Source organism: Palaemon carinicauda, chromosome 2 (genome assembly GCF_036898095.1).
Source record: "Palaemon carinicauda isolate YSFRI2023 chromosome 2, ASM3689809v2, whole genome shotgun sequence".
Lineage (NCBI taxonomy): Eukaryota > Metazoa > Arthropoda > Malacostraca > Decapoda > Palaemonidae > Palaemon > Palaemon carinicauda.
The window spans coordinates 131,653,174-131,678,436 of NC_090726.1; the positions used below are offsets into that span (position 1 = coordinate 131,653,174).

At 46.2% G+C, this 25,263-nt stretch overlaps 1 protein-coding gene across 2 annotated transcripts in view; it reads left to right on the plus strand.

Annotated features, from left to right (window-relative positions):
* Positions 1-25,263, plus strand: part of MSBP (membrane steroid binding protein) — a 135,956-nt gene that overhangs the window by 69,910 nt on the left and 40,783 nt on the right. For both annotated transcript variants that reach the window (XM_068358145.1, XM_068358151.1), the window contains one exon: positions 9,624-9,773. In XM_068358145.1, the coding sequence (XP_068214246.1) occupies positions 9,624-9,773 (150 nt within the window). The remainder of the gene's footprint in view (positions 1-9,623; positions 9,774-25,263) is intronic.

Sequence of the window (25,263 nt, forward strand, 5' to 3'; positions counted from 1 at the left end):
AATTAAATGGTTGAGTAAAAAAAAAACAATTAATACTACTATTATTTCATTTCAAATGGCTACATAATACTGAATATTCTAATGGGTTCTTTTTATCTTCAATCGTAAATCTTACGCCTGGATAAGCAACAAAAGGAAAGGGATAAGTCTCTCCCCTCTCTCTCTCCTCTCTCTCTCCCTCTCTCTCTCTCTCTCTCTCTCCCTCTCTCTCTCTCTCTCTCTCCCTCTCTCTCCCTCTCTCCCTCCCTCTCTCTCTCTCTCTCTCTCTCTCTCTCTCTCCCTCCATATCGTTTCCTGTATAGTTTTCAAATATGTTCGTCATACATTTGTACATTATTTATCCTCTCTCTCTCTCTCTCTCTCTCCTCTCTCTCTCTCTCTCTCTCTCTCTCTCTCTCTCAATGAGAGTAAGAAAACTCAGCAAACTGAAAAGAACAACAAAAATGAAACAAAAAAAGAAACAAAAAAGAAGGCCGCGTATGTACCGCACTATGCACCAAAAAAGGCCTTTCAACCCAAATCTGCACAAATAGAGCCCAACTACAAAGAATGCATCTATAATGCCAGGGGTTGGTGCAGATATGGGGATAATTGCAGGTTTACACACAAAAATAAATATGAAGGCGAAAGAACAAATATAATAGAAAAGTTGGATTTTTAATGGCAGAATTCTGAGAAATGAAGAAAAGAACATCATATCAGAACAGGAAGGAAGCATGGGAGAATCCATATTATTACCAATATTAAATAATGGGGATGAAACACAACCATAATAGTGATGAATGCACAGGGTTTAGTCACGAGTAACTCTAAAAGGAAAATAGAGTTCCTAGAAGAACTAACCCAAATTGAAAAAATAGATATATTAAATATAAGTGAAACATGGTATTCCCAAGAGACTGGCAGTGATGACCAGATAAAGGGTTTCCAAACTTATAGATCAGACAGAAAAAATAGGAATCAAGGGGGAACCGCAATATATGGAAGAGACATAAATCAAGGAAAAGTCTGTGAAAAATACAGCAACACAGAATGTGAATTGATTGCGGTAGAATTTGAATTTGAAAAACTAGTGAATATTGTAGTTTACAGACCCCCAAATACTAAGGAGTTTGACATAAATAATAGAAAAAATAGATGATATATGTAGAAACCATAAAGACTGGAATATACTCCTATCCGGAGATTTTAACTTTCCTTTCGTGGATTGGAAAGAACGGATAGAAGAAAGTGGTTGTATTTATACATATAAAAAAGAGAGTAATAGTAGCGCAGAAGATAAGAGGCAATTTGAAAAGCTTCAAGATATGCTATTATAACATAATATGCAACAAATAAACCACATTCCAACAAGAAAGGAAAATGTTCCTAGATCTAGTATTTGTGAATGAGGTGAATTATGTTAAAGAAATAATAGTGTATAACACGGGAATTTCAGACCACAATGTCATAGAATTGATAGTTCATTCCAAAGCAAGTGATCGCAGAATTATAAAAGCACAAAACTTTGGGAAGGATATGGAAAATATAATTTTTACAGTAAGAATATAAAATGGTCAGAAATAAATGAACTGAATAAAGAATGGAAAAATGTGTTTGTAAGTGATAATATACTGGTAAATACGGACATACTGTACAAAATACTGGAGAAAATTGTTGAAAAAGATGTACCGAAAAAAAGCAATAAACAAAAGATGTGCATACCAAGAGACAGAAGGATCTTATTTCAGAAAATTAGAAAGTGGAAGAAAAATCTTGCAAAAGAAAAAAAATGTGTGGAAAATGAGGGAAATAAAATGTAAGATAGAAAATGCAGAACAAAAGATTATACAGTCGAAAGAAAATGAAAAAAGGGACTTAGAAGAAAGGACACTTCAAAATATAAAAAGAAACCCCAAAGTACTTTACTCCTATGCAAAAAAGATGAATAAAGGGAGAATAGAAATAGGCCCTCTAAGAATTGAAGGACGGCTAACGAATGAAAAAAAGGATATATGCAACATATTAGCAGAAAAATATAAGAGTGAGTTCACGCCAAGAATTGCGAATGAGAATAATGAAACAGAAATGAGAGAAGAAAATGTTGAATATCTAACGGATATAGATATTAATCAAGCAGATATTGTCAAGGCTATAAACTAAATTAAAAATGGATCGGCAGCTGGACCAGATGGAGTTCCAGCGATTTTGTTAAAAAAAACTACAAACACTATCGCGAAGCCGCTTGCAATACTGCTAAGACAAAGTGTAGATATGAGCGAGATATATGTTAAACATAAATTAGCTTATATAACCCCTATCTTCAAAAGTGGATCAAGACTAGACTGTTAGTCTAACATCACATATTATGAAAGTGTATGAGAGGGTAATAAAAAGAAAATAATGAACCATTTGGTCAAAAATAATTTGTTTAATTTGGGTCAACACGGTTCGTGCCTGGAAAAAGTACACAGACCCAACTGATAGCACACTATGAAAACATATACAAAAATATGATAAATGAAAAAGACACAGATGTGATCTATCTAGATTTTGCAAAAGCCTTTGACAAGGTAGACCATAACATATTGGAGAAAAAATGAGAAAGCATAATATGGTGGGAAAGATAGGAAAATGGGTAAAAGAATCCCTGCAAAACAGAAAACAGATAGTGGTTGTAAATGACGAGAAATCAGATGAAGCCCAGGTAATATCGGGTGTGCCACAAGGTACGGTATTAGCTGCACTGCTGTTTGTTATTATGATCTCTGACATAGACTGTGATGTTGAAAACTCCGTAGTGAGAAGTTTCGCCGATGACACAAGAATAAGTAGAGAATTACTTGTGATGAAGATAGGAACTCACTACAAAGAGATCTAAACAAAATATATGAATGGGAGGAGATAAATAGGATGGTATTTAACTCCGATAAATCCGAATCAATAAATTATGGAAACAGAGAAGGAATGGTGTATGCATATAAGGGACCTAATAATGAGACAATCACAAACAAGGAAGCAATTAAAGACCTTGGTGTAATGTTAAATAGGAATATGTTATGCAACGACCAAATAGCAACACTGTTGGCTAAATGTAAAGCAAAAATGGGAATGTTATTCAGACACTTTAAACAAGAAAAGCTGAACACATGATTATGCTTTACAAAACTTATGTACGTAGTACACTCGAGTACTGCAATGTGATATGGTACCCACACTACCAAAAGGATATTGCGCAAATAGAGAGTGTACGAAGGTCCTATACTGCTAGAATAGAAGAAGTTAAGGACCTTGACTACTGGGAAAGACTGCAATTTTTAAAACTATACAGTCTAGAAAGGAGAAGAGAATGCTACATGATAATACAAGCATGGAAGCAAATAGAAGGAATTACTGAAAACATCATGGAGCTTAAAATATCAGAAAGAGCAAGCCGAGGTAGATTAATAGTGCCAAAAAATATTCCAGGTAAACTAAGAAAGGCGCACAGGACATTAATCCACTGCGCACCAGCATCGATAATGCAGCGACTATTTAATGTGCTGCCAGCTCATTTAAGAAACATATCAGGAGTGAGCGTAGATGTGTTTAAGAATAAGCTCGATAAATACCTAAGATGCATCCCAGACCATCCAGACTGGAAGATGCAAAATACACCGGAAGATGCATTAGCAACTCTCTGGTGGATATACGAGGAGCCTCACACTGAGGGACCTGGGGGAACCCAAACAAAAAATAAGGCAATAAGGTAAGGTAAGGCTCTCTCTCTCTCTCTCTTCGATTTTGTTTCGGAAGCATTATTGCATTTTTGAAATTACTATCTTTTAAATAGTTATTGTTCCAACACAGAGTACTTACCTAGAACTACTTTCTTAGGAGTTACTGGTAACTCTTTCCCAACCAACCAGAATTTTGTGTAGTTTACCCTATTCCCATTTTCTATGGGTGACCTCAGGCGTAGTGATACGCGCCCTGAGGCGACCCGGGATCGGAGAGCGTGCTAGTTCAGGTCGTGCTCCTCAGTTAGTTTCTGGTCGCGACGTGATTCACATCTCGCCGCGCTCTCTCTTACCCAGTGCGACCCTTTGTGTTCACCACGTGGTTCCTGTGCCCGTATCCTTACCCCTTTCCCTTGTGTCCCTGTGTCTCTTGGTGTGTTAGTGTTTCATTATGGAGCATCCCCGCCGTTGCCCTGGGCCTGTGGCCGGTAAGTCTTGTGGGGCTTTCCTTTCGAAGCCCGAGGTTGACTCACACTCGCATTGTTCGTCATGTAGGGGCAAGGTATGCACCCCTACCGCCACGTGCTCGGAGTGCGAGTCTTGGGGCGAAATCCAGTGGGTCCTATATGGGACTAAGAAGAAGAAATCGGCCAAGAAATAGCCCAAGAAAGCTAACGCGTCCTCTGCTTTGGTGTCTCCAGATGCCTCGTTGGAACGTGGCTCCTTCATCTTCCCCTACCCAGAGTAGGGGACGAGGTAAGTCCGTTGCGGGGAAGCAACCCATTGTCCTTCCCCAGGAGTCTGAAATTACCTGTGGGGGAAGCTACTGATGTTGATACAGGCATGGGTGGGGCCTGAGGGAGTTGCGGGAGTGTGTGTGGGAGACGAGGTCCTGGTGCCCGCAGGGCCCGTCTCTACCGAAGACCCTATGTGGGGGAAGTCAGGTACTACCTCTTCTCCCCCATCTTGGGAATGTGTTTCAGGTACTTCGGCCACCGGGGGGGGATGCCAAGAAAGGCCATTTGTCGAATTCGGACCCCGCCGTTTGGGATCTCCTAGAACACCCTGCAGGTCACCCTTCAGGCTAGAAGAGGAGTTTGACCATTGGATCGCCTGGAAGAACGTTCCTCGGTCCCCCCCCACCCCCCCCCGGCGCCCTCGGCGATGCTCCCGCCCGTCTTCCTGCAGCCTACGGACCCAGAGATTCATCATGGAGTCCCCCCCGCGGAATTGGACGTCTCAGGTGGTTCAGCTGATTCCCTCTCCTCCTCGTCGTCTTCCTCGCCCGCAGATTCACCGTCATCGGAGGACGATACCAGGTCCGCGAGGAGGAAACGCGAGAGGTCCAGGAAAAAGAAGAAGTCCCGCTCCCGTTCAAGACAGAAGAAGAAGGAGTCCAGGCCATCTAAGAAGAAGGCGAAGAGGAGTAAGTCAAAGGATTGGGTGAGTATCACAGTGCCCCGGAGCGAGCTGTTTAAGGTCACCACAGCCGCGGCCGCTTCCGGGTGGCTCCCTAGAGCCTCGTCCTCACCGTCTCTCCCCTCCTTCTCCTCCTACGGACAAGAACCTCACCGAGGGAGGCCTTTCCAAGCTCCCCGTGATGCGCTGAAGTTGGCGAAGGCCTCCGCTGCCCCTACTCTGCGGAGGGAGGCGCTCCATCAGGTGGAAGGCATAACGCCAGCCACGGGCTCCTTGGCTGACTTCATTAAGCTCCAAGGTGTTGGCCCTCATAAGGCGGCACCATCGATGAACCCATGCCCACCACTGAACAGGCCTGGCTCTCCGGCCTTAGCAGGCTGGTGGAGAACCCTATACAGCAAAAGCCCTCCTTAGCTCTACCCTTAGCTCCTGACGTAAAAGCTGGGTATGGAGCATATTGACAAATTCTTGGACGGCCTGGCGACGCCCCTAGGAGTCAAAGTGCCTCGAAGCTGTTTCCAGGACTGAGGGCACAGAAAAGGTTTTACGTGCCGGAAGGTCGTTGGGGAGAACCCCGCGCAATGGAGACAGCCACCACCTCGTTGAACCAGGGTGCCGCTGAAGACAAGAGCATCCACGGCCCCTGTGCGTTTTTCCCCTTCGGAGACCTCCATGATGGAGGACATGGCCCAGGACTTAGTTTACGTGTCCTCCTGGTTGGACTGGTGGGCCTGCACGTTGGTTGGCTTTCAGTCCTCTCATGATTTGTCCCTACCAGAAAACCAAACCTTATTGAGAGAGCTGATTAGCTCAGGGGGCAAAGCCCTAAAATTCTTATCCTATCAATCCCTCTCGCAGGCTACCAATTGGGTCCTGAGGAAGAGAGACACTATTCTCAGCAAATTAGTGAGGAAACTCCCTGACCGGGAAGCAAGAAGATTGAGAAATTCCTCGATCTGGGACAAGGCAATCTTTCCCCTTAAGATAGTGGAAGAGACGATGGAACGGGTGAGGAAGATGAAGGACGTGGGAGACCATAGACCTCCCCCAATGAGGCGCCCACCTCACAGGAGACCCTCCGTGGACGTCCCTCACCTTTCCCGTTCATCCCCGGCCCAACCTAGAGGAGAGCCTCCTTAGGTTCCCTGGCTGCAAACAACTCAGCACCCCAGTCTAACTTTAGACCGTCATTCGAGAACCCAAGAAGAGGTCGGTCCGGCCGCCCCTCCAGAAGGAGATAGGAGGCGAGGCCCCCTACTCCTACAGGAGCCTCAAGTAGGGGATGCCTCAGACACTCTTGGCAAGCATGGCGGGATTACGGTGCGGATCCCTGGACGGTGACAATCCTGAGGGAAGGTTCCAGACTACCCTTCTTAGCAGAACCTCCCCCGCTTATTCCAGCCCTTCAGGCGGAGTGGTTGATACCCCAAGGACCCCCTTGAAACGGGCAGCACTGCAGGAACAATTGTCGTCCATGATCTCCAAGGGAGCGTTGGAATTAGTCGAAGAGCCCGGCCCTGGGTTCTACAGCAGGTTCTTCCTGGTGGAGAAGACGACAGGGGGATGGAGGCCGGTAATAGACCTGTCGGCCCTCAACAAGTTTGTGGCGAAAAACCGAGTTCAAGATGGACACTGCCAAGACAGTGTTGGCCGCCTTGAGGGAAGGGGACTTCATGATATCCCTGGACCTCAAGGACGCCTACTTCCAAATCCCCGTCCATCCCTCCAGCAGGAAGTTTCTCAGGATAAAGTGGGATTCCCGAGTGCTACAATTCAAGACCCTTTGTTTCGGACTGTCGACGGCTTCTCAAGTGTTTATAAGAGTCTTCACGACGGTCTCCGTATGGGCACACGAGCAAGGCATCCGTCTGATCCGGTACCTAGACGATTGGTTGCTTCTTTCAGCCTCAAAGGAAGAATTGAAGGAACAGGGCGCGAAGTTACTACGTCTTTGCGAGGAGTTGGGCATCACGGTTAACTTAGAGAAGTCCCAACTGATCCCCTCCACCAGGATGACCTACTTGGGGATGGTCCTGGACACCCGACTAGTGAGAGCCTTACCCTTGTTGGAGAGATTGGAGAACCTAGAGCGAGTTCTGCAACCCTTTATGTTGGACCAACCCAGGAGGGCCAAGGATTGGCAGAGGTTGCTGGGCCACCTAGTGTCCTTAGAAAAGTTAGTGCCACAAGGGAGACTCAAACTTCGAGCGGTGCAGTGGAACCTGAAGGAACACTGGACCCAAGGGAGAAATCCCCACAAACTGGTTCCGGTCTCCCCAGAAACGAAGGTAGTCTTGCAGTGGTGGCACGACAGGAGGAACACCGAGATGGGGATGCCCTTCGCACCCGACCCTCCGGAAGTCCTATTGTTTACGGATGCGTCGAAGGAAGGTTGGGGCGCTCACCTACTCGACCAATCGACAAAGGGAAAATGGTCGAGCGAGGAAGCAAAGCACCACATAAACGTGCTAGAGGTGATGGCTGTGCTGAGGGCGAGTCAGGAATTCGTTCATCTCCTCCGGGGGAACACAGTGGCGTTGATGTGCGACATCGCCACAGTAGTAGCCTACGTAAAGAAGAAAGGGGGTCTAAAGTCGAAAGAACTATGCTCGTTATCGACAGAACTTCTAGAATGGGCGGCAGAAGAAGGGATCGAGTTCACAGCAAGGTTCATTCCGGGAAAGAGGAACGTCCTGGTGGACGGCCTCAGCAGAGTAGGCCAGGTAATAGGGTCAGAGTGGACTCTTCACCCAAGGATAGCTCAGTCATACTGAAGTGGGGTTCCCCAGTAGTAGACCTTTTCGCCACTCTTCTGAACGCCCAACTCCCCGTGTTCTGTTCTCCAGTCCCAGATCTGTCAGCGGCGTTCGAGGACGCCTTCCAACACCCTTGGGACGGCCTCGATGTGTACGCCTTCCCCCCCTTCGGAATGATACGACAAGTCCTAAACAGAGTAAGGACAACAGCTAACCTTCAGATGACTTTGGTCGCGCCTTGGTGGCCGGAGAGGGAGTGGTTCGCAGACCTAAAAGAACTGGCCCTTCTTCCTCCTTGGCCGCTCCCAGACAGGCCAGACCTTCTTCGTCAACCCCACTTCCAAAGGTTTCACGAAAACCCTCGGTCCCTCCGCCTTCACGAGTGGAGGTTATCGAGCGGCTTCTGAAGAAAGATGGATTCTCATCGAGGACCGCGACGAGGATGTCGAGTTACTTAAGGCGGTCCTCTATCGCTGTCTACCAAGCGAAATGGGCAGTCTTCTCGAAATGGTGCGCTTCCCGGAATATCAAACCCTTGGGGGCCTCGATCCACGACGTGGCGGACTTCTTAGTGTATCTCAGGGACGATTTGGGCTCTTCCATTCCAGCAATAAAAGGAGTGAGGGCAGCGTTAGGTCAAGTCTACCTCCTGAAGGGCATTGACTTGGGAACCTCCCGACACATCTCGATGCTCATCAGGAGCTTTGAGCAGTCATGCCCCGCACAGGAGGTGAGGGTACTGCAGTGGGACCTAGCCATAGTACTCAAAGCCCTGTCAGAACCTCCCTTTGAGCCCCTCAAGGACATCCTGGATAAGCTCACCCTCAAAACGGTCTTCCTCTTAGCCCTGGCTTCGGCGAAGAGGGTTAGTGAGTTGCACGGATTATCGTACGAAGTTTCACACTCAAAAGGATGGCGGGAGGCCTCGTTTAGGTTCATCCCTAACTTTGTGGCCAAAACGCAGAACCCAGCCTGTTGGGACCCTCGGTTCGAGGGCTTTTCGGTCCCAGCGATCCCTCGGTCGGACAACCCTAAAGACTTACTCTTATGCCCGGTCAGAGCAGTGATAAAATATCTTAAAAGGACTTCCAGACTCCGACCTGAGATCAAGAGTTTATTCGTCTCGACCGGTCAAGTGAAGAAACCAGTCTCCAAGAACTCAATTTCCTTTTGGTTGCGACAAGTGATCAAGAGAGCTTACGATGCTTCGGGAACCCCTCTCCCAGGCAGGCCAAGGCCTCATGATATTAGGGGTCTAGGCACCTCCCTAGCGTTTGAGAAGAACATGGCCATGGGCCAAATTCTGAAAGCGGGTACCTGATCCAGACAGTCCACTTTCACGGAACATTATCTGAAGGACTGCTCTAGGAAATCCTTGGACGGGTTCGCCCTTGGCCCAGTCATATCGGCCCTGCAAAAGATTTAAAGGTCATGGCCCCAGGGAAACTAGGGGTGGTAAGCCATATGAGAGAGAGAGAGAGAGAGAGAGAGAGAGAGAGAGAGAGAGAGAGAGAGAGAGAGAGAGAGAGAGAGAGATGTTTCTTTAAACTTAAAATATATCATGTCTTATGAGACTACTGAAGGTTATTTCTTTCTGTGCCTATTATACTCGAGACTTAAAACTGTGACACAAGCATAGGTGTGATTTATTTGTATGTAAAATGTCTTCTATTATAAAAGTGCTAGTTTTCTTTGTAATAGCTCCTTGTTAGTTCTACCACAAAATATACCTCCACCTGATTTTTTCCAGGCGGCCCATATTCTGCATTTGCTGGACATGATGCTACCAGAGCACTGGCAACATTTAGCATTAATGATGTCAAAGATGAATATGATGATTTAAGTGATCTATCTAGCATGCAGATGGACTCTGTCAGAGAGTGGGAAATGCAGTTTACTGGTAAGCTTAAGGCGATTTTTTATTTTATTCTGGTTAATTTTAAAAAAAATGCAGAGATAGCAATAGCTATACCATATTTGATAGTGTTACACTCCAAAGATTTAATCTGGTCAACAGTTTTGTAAATATACTTGAGTAAAAAGAAAAAAATGATTTGTCATCATCACTTGACATTTTATGATATTTTTATAAACCTCCCCTGATGTACATATTACTTTCATCTCTTGAAGTTTGATTATGTTGATCTTGTCCCTTAAGATTTAGAAAATTACCTGCATTCATTCTTTCCAATATGCTAAGGGCTCATCCTAACAATGAGACTGATGCCGTTCACCGACAAAAACATACTGCGCATATGTTGTCTTCTCCAGTCTTTTAGTGATTTTGCTACATACAAGGTTGATATGAGCTTTAAATTGGCAGGTTTTATTTTAATTTTTAGTGGTTTAAATATGTCTTCTGGATTTGTGATGAGTGCAAAAGCCTGACTGTCCCTCTTGGAAAATGATCAGATTAAAGTTTCAAGCATAAAAGAAAGCTTTCTAGTAGTTCAAGGGGAAATTTGCAGAAGAATAGGCTAGCTTTTGTCAAAGGGAATGATGATGATGCCACTATAGCCTATATTGCTACAGTCCTAACAAGATTATTTTTGATAGTTGTAGATTTATAAAGTTTTAACATCATTAATTTCTTTTTTAAAAGCTCAGAAGACCAACAATTCTTCAATTGAAAGGTAATTTTTCAGGTCTATCCTGTCCTGTTTTAATTGGTAGCTTGTGGTTTTAGTGCATCATTCAGTACACAGTACTTCCCAGGTTTGAAATCCTCGCATATAGCTTTGATTCTTTGATTATTTTAGACCCTTCTATTGTGAAATCCTAGCATTCTCACAGTTTTAGTCTGAAATTTTAGACAACTAGATTGCAAGCCAAAAGGCCGAGATAGTAGCTTTGATCTTTATATCCCACCTATTGCTCGAGTTAGTGCCACTAAACAACTGCTTATCCCTTATGGGTTGAGATGATATTCTGGATTCTATATAACTCCTCTTAATGAAATAAGTGCCCCTTAATAACCTCTTATTACTTTGTGGATGGTGTGGAAAATCGTATGATTCCCTTCGGTCCAAATGTTTTGCTATTGAATTAATATTTGTTCCGACACATACAAACCTTTCGCTAATTATAGGGTATTACTTTCGGCAACGCTGAAAACCAGCCAAGACCATTTTTGTGAGGGATAATTGCCCTAACAGCTAGTTAGCGGAAGGGGGTTGGGCTAGACTGGTTACACCGCTCACTCACACCTGTCGGTTGAGTAACCACTTTGACTTTTGGCTCGGTAGTGCAGTCTCTCTTTCCCATTAAAACAAACTGCCTTGACTTTATTACTATTCATTTTTCTCTTGAGAGTATCGATGTATGTTTGGTTATTGTCCCGCTATGGGGGCATGTCCAGGTATTGAGGGACCCCGCTGCGGCACCTTTATGTCGTCCGTGGAGGTAGACCCTCACCCTTTATGCCCGGCTTGGCGGGGACGTCAGTGTTCATGGGACAACACCTGTTCTGAGTGTAGGGAGCGGCCTGCCTCCCAGTGGGAGAGGTTTGCGTGTAAGAAGAAAAAAAAGTCTTAAGTGCAAATCTTCTCTTTCAGGGTCTTCCTCGAAATCGAAAAAATCACTGGCTTCTGCTTCCTGTACACTCAAATCTCTTCCCGAAGCTAATTCTCGACCATGCCCTTCCGGGGCACGGCCGAGCAGTAGCGCAGGGCTTGTGACTCCAGGTCAACCCTGTGGGATAGGCGAAGGTGTTGGCTCCCCTAGTGAGTCGGCTCCTTCCCTTCCCCCAGGGAGCGCCCGTTCCTTCCCAGACCTTGTGTCTTTGTGGCCATCGCTGGGCGTCGATAGCCCCCCTTCGAAGGAAGTTCTCCTCGAACTCCTCCGAAGGGGAGCAGAGAGAAGGCGGTCATCTCCTTCCTCTGCGAAGGTTGATCCTCCTCTTGTGGTCGCAGGCGCTGTTGCCCGTCGGTCAGGCCGAGAGTCTGGTTTCAACGCCGAAGAGTCCGCTAACCCATCAGGGTGGTGGCAGGGCTCTCCCCAAGGCAAACTTCTCGTCCGGGGAAACATATCTCTCGTTCGCGAGAGGAGATTGCCTCTTTACATTGGCAATCTCCTTACGCTTTTGGTTCTCCTCCAGGGGCGGAACGAGAACCTTGTTATAAACGTAGTTCTCCTTCGGGTGAACTCTCCTCCCCTGCGGAGGCATTATCTATAGACCTTGATCAGTCTCCCCTTCGAGTGGAGTCTGTTGAACGTTCCTCTCCGGAGGTTCGTAGAGTGGAGGGGTGGGTAATCCGTCTCCACCCCGGACGTTCTCCTACTCGGGCTGTGAAGAGACGTCTTTTTGAGCATGCTGGTTCTCCTTACGTTGACCCTTCGGGGTCTCGTGATGATCACCCTATGGGCTGGCGTGATCGAGAGCCTTTGGGCTCTCGTCATTTTGATCCTGCGGGTTCTCATGATAGCAGGAGTCGTCGAGGACTCCGTCGCGCTAAACCTTCAAGCTATCGCAGCTTGAAACCTTCGGGTTTCTGTTACGCTGAACCCTCGGGCTCTCGTAACGATGGTAACGTTGAACCTCTGGGTTCTCGTGCCGTCAGTCACGCTGACCCTTCGGGGTCTCGTAACCTGAGTTACGCTGAACCCTTGGGCTCTCGTAACTTTAGATACGCTAACACTTCGGTGTTTCGTGACTGGGAAACTTTGGTTTCTCGTTGCGCTGACCTTTCAGGGTCTCGCAACAGGCTACATTGGGCCTTTGGTCTCGTACCCTTAGTCACGTTGACCCTCCGGGGTCTCGTGACAGAGAAATTTCGGTTTCTTGTTGCATTGATCCTTTGGGTTCGCACAACACAGTTCACACTGACCCTTCGGGTTCTCGTGACCATGGTCATTCTTTTTATGACAAGTTTTCAGACTCGTTGTGTTGATTGTTCGCGCTCACACAACACAAACAATCGTGAATTTCGGGTGAATGTAGCAGTGAGTTGTCTCACCACCCTGAGAGCTCTCGCGCGCACGACCAAGTTAGCGCGCACAAACAAAATGGCGAACATGGCATGCGGGTTCAACCTATGGCACGAACATCCTGTTGCTTGCCATGCGCGCGAACAACCTACTGCACGCCATGCGCGCGAACAACCTACTGCGCGCCATGCGCGTGAACAACCTACTGCGCGCCATGCGCAATCAGGAAGGGCGCGCACCCGAGCACCCTTCTGCCTACCATCAGTTCGGCGTGCAAGCTAGCGAACATCTTGGTGCTCACAATCAGTCTCTCGAGCCTCTTAGGTCTCAACAGAGACAACAGTCGCCTGTGCGACCGAGCCCAGATCCTATCCATAAGGGTAGGCCTGTGCCGATCTTGCGTGTAGGGAAGCCTCCCTCAGACAAGAGGGTTAGGAAACCTGCCCCAGTTCCTAAACCCAGGAAGCAGTGTCTTTCTAAGGACCTCCCCCTTAGTTCCTCAGGAGCCCGTGACCCCCCTTGGGTTAGTGCCTTATTCAATGTAATGCGCCAAGCCATGAAAGGAGTCGTTCCCCGCTCCCATTCCTTGACACACCTAGGATCCCTTTATCGCTTCCTCTCGTCCCAGGGCTCTCTCCTCCCGCCGTCGAGTTTGGAAGATTCCGCTCATGTGTGTCCTTCTGGCAAGGGGAAACGATCATCCCTCGCAAAAGACCTCTGGAGGAGATTTGGCAAAAACCTCATGGTAGCCCCCTGCAGTTCAAGACGCCACAGGCCAGACCAAAGGGGAAAAGGAAAAGGTTTCGTCCTTCGCTCCCCAAGGAGGATAGGGTTACTTCCTATGGAGACTCCTTCCGTCCCTCACCGGTCGAGATAGTATCTAAGGAGGCACGACCTGCGACTGGACAGGACTCACCCCATATGGCAGCGGACTTACATTCCACCCGCAAGCCGACGGAGCCCTCTAGGCCCTTGTGGACAGAGGACCTCCGGCCTCGTGGGAGGGAACCGAAGGGTTTGTTCACCATCCCTAAATCCTCGGCCAGGCTTTCTTCCTCACTGCCTCCCAGGCAGCTGGAAGCAAGCACCTCCTTGGCAGTCTCCCTATCCCCAGTCTGTCCAGTTGACGACTTCGACCCACTCCGGGCTCCTATGGATGAGAGCTCGGACGTGGAAGGGCAGAACGATCTCGAGGACGACGCTCTGCCAGCAGCTGCTAGCCTAAGCTTACGGAGGATGAAAGGAAGGAGTCGGAACATGCCTTCTGGCAGGTTCTAGCCTGCATCCGTTCCATCATTGGACAACCAGATCCATCGTCAGCCCTTCTGGATGGAAAAGAAATGGTCCTTGACCAGTTCTACGGTACTCAGAAACCTCAGAGGACCAGTGCAGCTTTGGCCTGGTCAAAGGGGTTGAAGAGTGCAAAACAGAAGGCAGTGTCCCAGGCAACTGGGTCCACCTCCTCTCTCCGCTCCAGCTCGTCCTCCAAGCTCCTACCTCCTCCGTATGTGTTTTAAAGGAGGTACTACGAGATCCTCGGGGAATCTCTTCCAACGCTGCCTCTCGATCACACTACAGAGGCACTCTCGAAGGCCACACCCTTCGAGAAACTTACGGGACTTCCAGTCTCCTTTTCAGCCTCTGAAAACCTGAACCAGGAGAAGGTGGCGAAGTACGCCATGCAGCTACTTCGTGGTTGGACTTCCGGTTAGGATCCTTAGGACAACTGGTGCGGTCTAAGGACCTGTCTCGGGAGTCCTCCAGGAAGTCTTTGGAGAATTTCCTATTGTCTGGCACTCGGGCCATCGAGTTCCTCTCCTATCAGGTAGTGAACCTTTGGGCCAACACTATCCTGAAGAGGAGAGATGCTGTCAAAGGCAAGTTCCATTGACATCTCCCTCAGGCCGAAGTAGTGAGACTGAGAAATGCTCCATTCGAGGGCAATTCTTTGTTCCATCCCAAGGATGTCGAGCGGGTGGCAGAGAGGTGGAGGAAGTCCAGCCAGGACTCCCACATCCAAAAGGTCTTAACAGCTAGACCTTACCCCTCTCAGCCACAGCGGAAAGCACAGCAAAACCCGCAACCACCGAAAAGGACTAGAGACCCAAAACAGCAGGGTAAAAAGGGTGCGAAGCAGGCTTTCCACAGCAAAAAGTCCTTTCCTGGAGGAAACGGAAAGAAGGGATCTGGCCGAGGCCGGTCCCAATAGGACAGGCAATCTTCCCATTTTCCCACCTGTGGGGAGATGCCTGCAAAGCCGCTGACAGAGGGAACTTCACCACGGGGACGAACCCTGGACGGTCTAGGTGATTCTTTCAGGGTATCGTATCCCGTTCACGCTCTCTCCCTCCACTGACTCGAGTGCTGATTCCATCGAACTCCTGTGTGAAGGGATCTGCACGGTAGTTTGCCCTCAGGGCAGAAGTCCAGTCCATGTTGGAGAGGGACACTCTCCAGGAGGTCCTCGACGGGTTCCCAGGCTTTTACAGTCGACTCTTTCTTGTGAAAAAGGCATCTGGAGACTGGAGACCAGTCATCGACCTCTCGGCCCTGAACAGGTTTGTCAAACAGATGCCTTTCAGGATGGAGACGGCCGACATAGTCAGACAAGCGATAAGACCCAGGACTTCATGTGCACTCTAGATCTAAAGGACGCATACTTCCAGATCCCAATTCACCCAACTTCCAGGAAGTGTCTGAGATTCATGTTCAATCGGAAGCATTTCCAGTTCAGGATACTGTGTTTTGGTCTTTCCACAGCACCCCAGGTATTCACGAGAGTATTCGCCGTAGTGTCATCTTGGGCTCACAGAGTCGGCATCCGTCTCCTAAGATACTTGGACGACTGGCTGATTCTGGCAGACTCGGAGGTGGCCCTTCTCCTCCACCGAGACGAGCTTCTAAGGTTTTGCCAGGATCTGGGGATCGTGGTAAACCTTGAGAAGTCTCATCTGCTCCCCTCTCAAGAATTGGTATACCTAGGCATGCGATTAGACACCCTAAGGCACAAAGCGTTCCCATCAGACGAAAGGATCCATAGACTGAGGGAGATAACACAGGTCTTCCTTAGTTGGGAAGAGCTCCCGGCGCAGTATTAGCTTTGCCTTCTCGGTCACCTCTTCCCTGACCCGACTGGTCCCCAACAGTCGCCTCAGGATGAGATCCCTCCAGTGGCAGCCTTTCTGGCCCTCAAAGAGTTCCACCAGGTCCTGGTGGGGCACTCTGTGGTGTTGATGAGCGACAACACCACGATAGTAGCTTATCTAAGCAAACAGAGCGTTGCCTTTTCGCAGCAGCTGTGCCATCTTACAGTAGAGATACTCAGAGGGGGCAGAGGACAACTCGGTGACTCTATCAGCTCGCTTCATTCCGGGCAAGTGGAATGTGCTAGCGGACAAGCTGAGCAGAGCGACTCAGATAGTTTGCACCGAGTGGTCTTTGAATCCTCTGATAGCCAACTAAGTCCTGACTTTATGGGGTTCCCCGACTGTGGATCTGTTCACAACGGCCCTGAATTTCAGGCTCCCGTTGTACTGCTCCCCAGTCCCGGATCCTCAAGCTTTTTTGCAAGATGCCTCAAGCTTTTTTGCAAGATGCTTTCCAACAACGGTGGATAAACCTGGACGCTTACGCGTTTCCCCCTTTCTGTCTGATGAGAAAAGTCCTCAACCAGGTACGAGCAAGCAACAACTTGCAAATGACCTTCATAGCTCCGCTATGGCATCACGCCGAATGGTTCCCGCACCTTCTGCATCTCCTCACGGATATCCCGAGGGAGCTCCCTCCACAACACGACCTCCTCAAACAACCACATGCCAACATCTTCCACAAAGCCTCTAGCTTGGCTTCGACTTCACGCCTGAAGACTATCCAGCACCTCCTCACACAGAGAGGCTTTTTGCAACCGGTTCCGAAAAGATTGGCTTGACACCTAAGGAGATCCACTGAGGCAGTCTACCAGGCGAAGTGGTCAGTTTCCTGTGGTTGGTGTAGTGGAAGGGGTATCTCTCCCCTCGATGCCTTTGTTCCAACTATAGCAGAGTTTCATGTATACCTTCGGGATGAAATGCTTCTCTTGGTCTCGGCAGTCAAAGGCTACCGCTCAGCCTTGAGTCTCGCCTTTAGACTGAAAGGAGTCGATATTTCCTACTCTTTGGAACTTTCTTTGCTCATACGTAGTTACGAGCTTACTCGTCCCCAGGCAGAGCTAAGACCTCCCCCTTGGAACGTGGTTCAGGTCCTCAGGTCTCTGAAGGGCTTCCCCTATGACCCACTACGCCAGGCCTCCTATCGCCACCTCATGTGGAAGACTGTGTTCCTGCTCGCTCTGGCTTCGGCCAAGAGAGTCAGCGAACATCATGGTCTATCTGCTGAGGTCTGCCACTCCTGGAGATGGGGGGAAGCAATCCTCAACTACGTCCCTGAGTTTGTAGGTAGCTAAGACTCGAAATCCGGGTGTGCCGGACTCCAGGTTAAGCCCATTTCCGATAGAGAGAGTTCGTTCTGTAACCGAAGATCCAGACTAACTGTTACTATGTCCAGTAAGGAGTCTGAGGTGTTACTTAAAAAAGAACAGTAAAAGCTTGCCCCCGTGTACAAGCACTTTCTGTCAGCACGGGAAAGGTCAAAAGGAGGGTCACGAGGAATACTAATTCCTCCTGGATAAGGAAAGTAATTGAATATGCTCTATACAGTATACAGACCCTCCTCTGTCCAACCGACCCAGAGCTCGTGACGTCAGAGGCATTGCAACGTTTCTGGCGTTCAAGAAGAAATTTTCTGTGGCACAGGTATTGCAAGCGGCCGTGTGGAAGCGTCAGACGACCTTCACAGCCCACTACCTGAAAGACGGATCCATAGGAGCATCGAAACCTTTTCCATTGGTCCTGTGGTGGCCGCACAACAAGTGATCTAATGCCTCAAGCTCCTTGATGGACAAGTAGCAGATGGTTGAGGGCTGAGGTTACCCGAGTTAGTTTGGGGTAAATGAAAAGATGTCTGCCTCCCTTCTTTCTTTCACCTTCTTTCCCCCCCCCCCCCCCCTTTGGGAAACTGCTCCACAAGACCGAAGCATAGCTGACCTCACCCCTCTGCAGGTAAGATTCATTCCCCTTGTGCATCCTGGGTATGAATAAATACTTTGTTACGTCACCAATACCTTGTATTGGATATGTCTTAGAACTCATGCTTATCCTCGAGTTCCTACATAAAGACAAGCCACGAGTCTCTCACACACAAGCTTTTGCTGGCTGTTATCATTGAGTTACCTTGTAACTACTTTGATTTTAGCGAGGGTAGGGTTCTTACTAATTAGATCAAAGATCAATTAGAAGGAACCCCGGGTCATGACCAAGGCCAGTTGGTAGAACTTCCTCCCTTCTAGGAGTAAGTCACCCTATAAATAGCGAAAGGTTTGTATCTGTGTCCGAACAAATAACAAATTTGGAAATCATTTGTATTTTTCCTAACATACAAACCTGGAGCTATTTATACAAATTGGCCCGCCACCTTGTCCCCCTAGAAGTCCTGCCAGAAAGCAAAAGTGGTTACTCAACCAACAGGTGTGAATGAGGTGGGTAGCCAGTCTACCCCAACCCCCTTCCACTAACTAGCGGATGGGGGTAATTATCCCTTACTAAAATTGTCTTGGCTGGTTTTCAACGTTGCCAAAAGTAATACCCTATAAATAGCTCCAGGTTTGTATGTTAGGAAAAATACAAATTATTTCCAAATTTGTTATTTTTAAGATTTGTTAAAATCGGTTGCATCATGTATATGCATCGTTTACTTGTAAACGCTGCCACTAACACATCATAGTTTTTTACTTTTACAAGGTAAATGTAGGGATTAGTATCTCATTAGCCAAAATGAGTCTCTAAACACATAGCATCCCAAAGGTAGATAAACAATCAAACACAATATAGTATATATATTATTATTATTATTATTATTATTATTATTATTATTATTACTTGCTAAACTACAACCCTAGTTGGAAAAGCACGATGCTATAAGCCCAGGGGCTCCAACAAGGAAAATAACCCTGTAAGAAAGGAAACAAGGAAAAATAAAATATTTTAAGAAGAGCAACATTAAAGTAAATATTTCTTATATAAACTATAAAAAACTAAAAAAAAAAAAAAGAGGAAGAGAAATTAGAGAGAATAATGTGCCCGAGTGTACCCTAAATCAAGAGATCTCTAACCCTAGACCGCTAGACCGTGGAAGACCATGGTACAGAGGCTATGGCACTACCCAAGACTAGAGAACAATGGTTTGATTTTGGAGAGTCATGTCTAGAAGAGCTGCTTGCCATAGCTAGAGAGTCTCTTCTACCCCTACCTTTAGGAAAGTAACCACTGAACAATTACAGTGTAGTAATTAACCCATTGTGTGAAGAAGAATTGTTTAGTAATCTCAGTGTATGAGGACAAAGGAGAATCTGTAAATAGGCCAGACTATTCGGTGTATGTGTAGGCAAAGGGAAAGTGAACCGTAACAAGAGAGAAGGATCCAATGTAGTACTGTCTGGCCAATCAAAGGACCCCCGTACCTCTTTAGTGGTAGTATCTCAACGGGTGACTGGTGCCCTGGCCAACCTACTACTTACAAAAGTAAAGTACAGTAAAACAAACGGAAGATGTGGAAGCAGAACCAAGATGATTTATCTCCTTTTAGTCCATTAAGACAGCTTTTTTCTGAAAGATATCCAAATAAGTTAAGGTAAGCTATGGTGTTAAATGTTATTCTGACTTGATACAAACTAAAGACAGCACATGCATCTCAGTTTTTGTAGTTTGTATTGAGGAAGATTTATAGATGATCCCAAGTACAAGGAAAGGCTGGTAATTCAAGTTCCCATTTATTGTTATGGCTTTCTATACCTCAAGATGGATTAATAGAGCTATCTAATTTTGGAGTACGATCTAATTTCTGCCCCTAAGGCTATTAGCCAGGAAATTATAGATTATTATAAGAAATATTTGATTATTTTTTCCTTTGACATATCTGATTGTAAAAGGTTAACAGTACAGTATGTGATTAGGTTGAAAGTTTTAACTTCAAATCATAATTAATCTATTTATTGATTTATATTAATGTTGCCAGAGACCTGAATGAGGTTAGGGCAAGATAATTAGTTTTTCAATAAAGATATGGAAGTGTTGAATCGGTAATTCAGGTTAATATGAGATGTATAACAGATTTACACTGCAGGCATTCTAATACATCTAATGCAGTACAAAATTATTTACTGACCAATGAAATGTAAAATAAACTTTTCTTCAAAACTAACAAGCACACAGACTTCTAATACAGATACAACTAATTTTACTGTCTTTATTTTTACAATTAAAGGACAGATGATGCTATAAATAAGGGTTTGAATCATAGAGTAAGTTTTTCCTATCCTATGAGTAGGAATGCTTGATAAGTTTCATCCTGATCTGTGGATCATGGCTTTAGTCAAGAAGGTTCCGAGATTCTGTAGTTTCCACTTGTCCAAGGAACTATTTCTTAGATAGTTGGAAAATACAACCAAAACACTAATATTTATTATAGGTATGTAAGAATTTTATGAAAGTGGTAAAGGAACTTTGCACTTTTCTCCATGGTTTAACAAGTTATTCTTGACTCCAAAGTGTTGTGGGGGGTTGGTAACCAAGCCTTGGATGTCTCATATCTCATAAATTTACTATTCTCAGTTTTCCTGGTAAACTCCCAAAATAGTTTTGGGACCAATAAAGGAAGAAGGGTTAGATGTTTTCAATATACAGTTGGCCATAAACAGACGTGAAGATTGAGAATTCACGAATGTCTGCTCCCCTAGGGTGGGTCAACTCATAACCTACCAACTCATTGACAATTGCCTATCACCGGTTGACCACACTAGGTAACACACTGTATTATGAATAACAAAAAATTTCTTCATGTCTAACAACTCTTGCTGATACAGTAGAGTAAAAAAAATCATGAGTATGGATGGTTGAATTTTACCCAAAATTGAAAAAAAAGTAAAAAATGTAATGAAACTCAATTCTCATTTTAAAAGTCATGACTTTTAGAATGTGATTATGTCTGCTTAATCGAGTTCGTCTGAGCTGACAAAATCGAATGTTGTGTTATTCTTATCTGTATACAAACTTCTGAGTCATTTAATGTGGTTACTTTTTATTTTTGTGTTCTTTCTACGGTCAGACAATCAAAAAGAAATTGGTAGATTGCATCATGCTGCGTTGGTGGTTAGCTGCTGCGTATGACGGTTTATGCTTGTATCAGGCGTTTACTTACAACACTTCTGGCTGTGGAGGCAGTCGGACATCCCTGCCTTCACTCATAAGGTTAGATAACGGTGTCACTTGCTCTACTCCCTTATTTTGCTTAGGCTTGTGTCTTTGGCATTACTTGTCACTTACGTATTCATTATTTGTGAGTTAGTGTGCTTTTCGACTAAATTCGATGCTCTCTTGTCTGGGCCGTAATGGTCGCCCTTGTAGAACCCTTATGAGCTGTGTAGAAGTGGATCCTCACCTGGTACGTCCGTCGTGCTGAGGAAAAAAGATATTCAGTGGAATCTCCTTGTGAATATTGTAAGGAGTGTTCATCCTCCCAGTGGGATAAATATCGTTCTCGTCAGAAGAAGGGAGCCAAGAGAGATCGCTTTCCTCCTCCTCCATCTCCATCGGTAAACTGTGAGAAGAAAAGAAAGGTAGGATTGGCAAAAAAAACGTTATCTCCTTACCCAGTTCTGCTTGTCGGGATTGTCAGGAGCCCTCTTGAGGTTTCTGTCACAGAGGACAATGGCCCTAGTTTTATTAACATGTTATCTCCCAATGTAATGTGCATTATGAAATTGAACCTGTTCTTATCGTGTATCCCCTGGCTACAGCAGCTACCATCCCTGAGAGAGATCATCTGGATGCTTTTATCGCAGATTGTTATGCATAGGTCTCCCTTACCTCCCACTGGTGTGCTGAGTGGGGATTTATATCTTTCAGATATGCAGATAAGACGTTCCCTTTAGAAGTTTCTCCTATTAGAACAGTGAAAGCTGCTTCTCATTCCTGAAAGGACTTTAGAGTTGAGCCTGTCATTTCCCTTCGTACCAAGGCAGCCCTAGTGGAAGATCCTGATTACCAGTCTTCAACTATTACTAACGAGAAAGGCTTGCCACGTACACTAGGGGTTCTCTTAAAGAGCACTGGGAATGAGTCAAGAGATGTGTCTTATCTACTATGAGGGTGGTCGGACAGCTTCGGCTGTGCCCCCCCCCCCCCCTTCCAGAGTTAGCAATAACTAGATGCTACTAACAAGCTTCTCCTTCCAAGCTTACTAAAGCTGAGGAGTAGAGTGTAACTATTCCTGCCATGCCAAAATGTTCTTCCAAAAATGTTGATGTCACTGTACGCGCCACCTTCTCATTGCATGATGTTACCCCACCCCCAGCCTAGCAGGCTGACAGGTCCAAGCAAGTTGTTACCACAAAGCGTCGTGACATCACTGAATGGGCGACTATCTTGACGCGTGAGGGTATTCTTCCGCGTCGTGATGAGGCAAAGGATGTAATTATACGTCCATCGGATTTTAGAGGACGCAATAAACCATCTTATAAATCTCAAGTCCCACTGAAGTTTTATAAACTCTCACCCAGGAACCAATGTAATAAAACCTCATCCTACACAAATGAGAACCCTGTGTCTTATGCTAGAGACAAACCCATTAATTGTTCAGATAGACCCTGTTCTTACACTAGGTCTGACAATCATGACTATCAGAATAAGTGTTCTTTAGAACAGTATTCTTTTTTTTTTTTTTTTTTTTTTTTTTTTAGGAAATTCTTTACAGGTACAGGAAGAGTATAAGGGCCGCGTAAAATTTTCCCCCCTTTCTCAAGGATCACTCCTCATGTAGATGTGGTCTTCGCCATAGTTGTCCAGAAGGACAGAATATTTATAACTCTCTTGCCTCGTAAAATGAGATCCAAGAGAGACTTTAACCCCTCTGTTTAGTGATCAAGATATAGAAATGAACGCTCTTATGATGGGGAGCGAACTAGACTCGCCCCAATCCTTCTCCACCTCCTCTTCTCGTTATTACTCAAGGGAAAGGAAAGATGTTGGAGGAAGGATACAGGGCTCTGTTTAGACAGAAAGTCCACCGGAATATCACTACTGATGATTCCCCAGTGAACTTCTTGGTGTGTGCGAGTACAAGCTCTGCTGATGTAACCCCCCCCCCCCCCCTTGGGGCCCCAGTATTGAGCTCATTAGCCTCTCATTTCATTAAGATCATGAGCTTAATCCATCACTTGAGAGGTTTGGATGAGCCTCCCTTAGACAGTGCATCATCAACAATGTTCTGCTGCTGTCTCAGAGTCCCAGACTTAGGTTTGAGGTGGCCTTTTCCAACCAGACGAAGGGGGGACTCAAGTTTCCACGGCTGAAAACTTGTTAAAAGCGAGTAGATTATCGAAGCTTCTGCCTTTACCTCTGCTGCACGAGAGCCATTTTTATATTGACTCTGGCGCTTTTCAGAGCCTTCTTCCCATTGAGCCACCTGTGGATAACTTGGTACCTTCAGTTCCAGAGTAAAGGCTGCCAAACTTAGCAGCCACAGTTTTAGGTCCTGAACTGGTAAACATGGAGGTAGCTACCATGGCCACCATTCAGACCTGCTTGTAGGTAGACCACTGATCTGGGGCATTCTTGCTTTGCCGTTTTGAGGAATCTCAAGGATAAGACCATTTGGGAGCAGTTCAAGGAACTCAAGATCTGGCACTAAAGCCATAGAGTTCCTCCTCCACCAGAACATTTTCTTGTGGGAAATTGTGTTTTGAAGAGGCGTGAAGATGTCTTAGTGAAATGCTATAGACAGCTGTCCCCTAGAGACACTACAGTTCTTGGGAACTCTGACCTTATCAACTCTCCTCTCTTTCTGTCCTCGGACTTGACTAATGCTATCAAGAAGTTAGAGAGACAGGCAGACCCCTAGTCAGCAGAGCAGCGGCACCGAGGATGCCCACTCCTCAGAAACAGACAAAAAACTTGAATTTTAGGCAACCCCCTCAACAGAGACGCCTTCTCCCTCCCACGGAAGAAAGCAGCCTGGGAGGCAGAATCTCAAGTTGAAGAGGATGTGGTGACAGAAGTTCACACTAGGAAGGGCTTAATCTCCAGTTTACCACCAGTGGAGGGATGCCTACAATACACTTGGAAATGATGGCAGTGCTTAGGGGCCAACCCTTGGACATTAGAAATCCTCCATTCAGGGTATTGGATCCAGCCATATTATATGAAGGTTCTTCCAAAGCCCTACTTCTAGCAGAGAAAGTCTCAAAAGTTTCTTAGCAAAGGAGTAGAGGAAGTCTTTAGCAACTCTAGGCTTCTTCAGCAATCTATTCCTGATAGAGAAGCTGACAGGAGATTGGAGACCTGTCATAGACCTCTACATCTTAAACGTCTCCATTTTGCAGACAGGGTTCAAGATGGAGACTCCATGCTCCATTCTCCGGGCCATCAGGAAGAACAACTACCTTCTGACCATAGACCTGAAAGATGCTTACTTTCAGGCGCCCATTCATCCTGCCTTGAGGAAGTACCTAAGGTTTCTCTATTTAAAAGAGCAGTTTCAGTTCAGGGTGCTGTGCTTTGGCTTGTCTACACCCCCCCCCCCAGGCTTTTACCAAAGTCTTTGTCCTTGTCTCAGTCTGGGCTCATACCATGGGCATCAGGCTCATGAGATACGTAGATGACTGGCTTCTCTTGGCGGAATCCTGTGCTCTTCTGCAGAAACAGTAACCTACTACTGGATCTGTGCAAGAAGTTAGAGATCCAGCTGAACCTCCAGAAGTCCAGCCTTGTCCCCAACCAATCCATGAGGTATCTGGGCATGGAGGTAGACTTGGTGCAAGCCAAAGCATTCCCTGCTGCAGACAGATAGGCAAGGTTGAGGACTTTGGCCTATGGTCAGAAGAAGACAAGAGGTTCCACATAAACTTCCTAGAAATAAAAGTGGTGCAATTAGCGTTACTCCACTTTGCAAAGACTGACTGGTCACTCTGTGGTATTGATGAGTGGCAACTCCATAGTAGTGACCTACATCTCCAAACAAGGTGTAGCCTCTCCTCTGCTATGCAACCTAAAAGTAGAGATTCTCAGGTGGACACAGTCCCGGGCGATCTCTCTCTCGGCGAGGTTTATCCCCGGGATGAGATACATCATTGCAGATCATCTGGGCCATCGAGGGACAACAGTTGGTTCAGAATAGTCTTTGCTTCCTCTAGTGGCCAAGAGACTTGTGACTTTGTGGTGTTCCTCACCTTTGGAATTGTTTGCCACCCACCTGAATCGCATACAGGTACTCACTGTGTATTGCTCTCCAGTCCCAGACCAAGCTGCAGTGATGGAAGACGCATTTCAACATCTGTAGGAGGGTCTTGACTTCTACGTCTTCCCACTGTTGTGCCT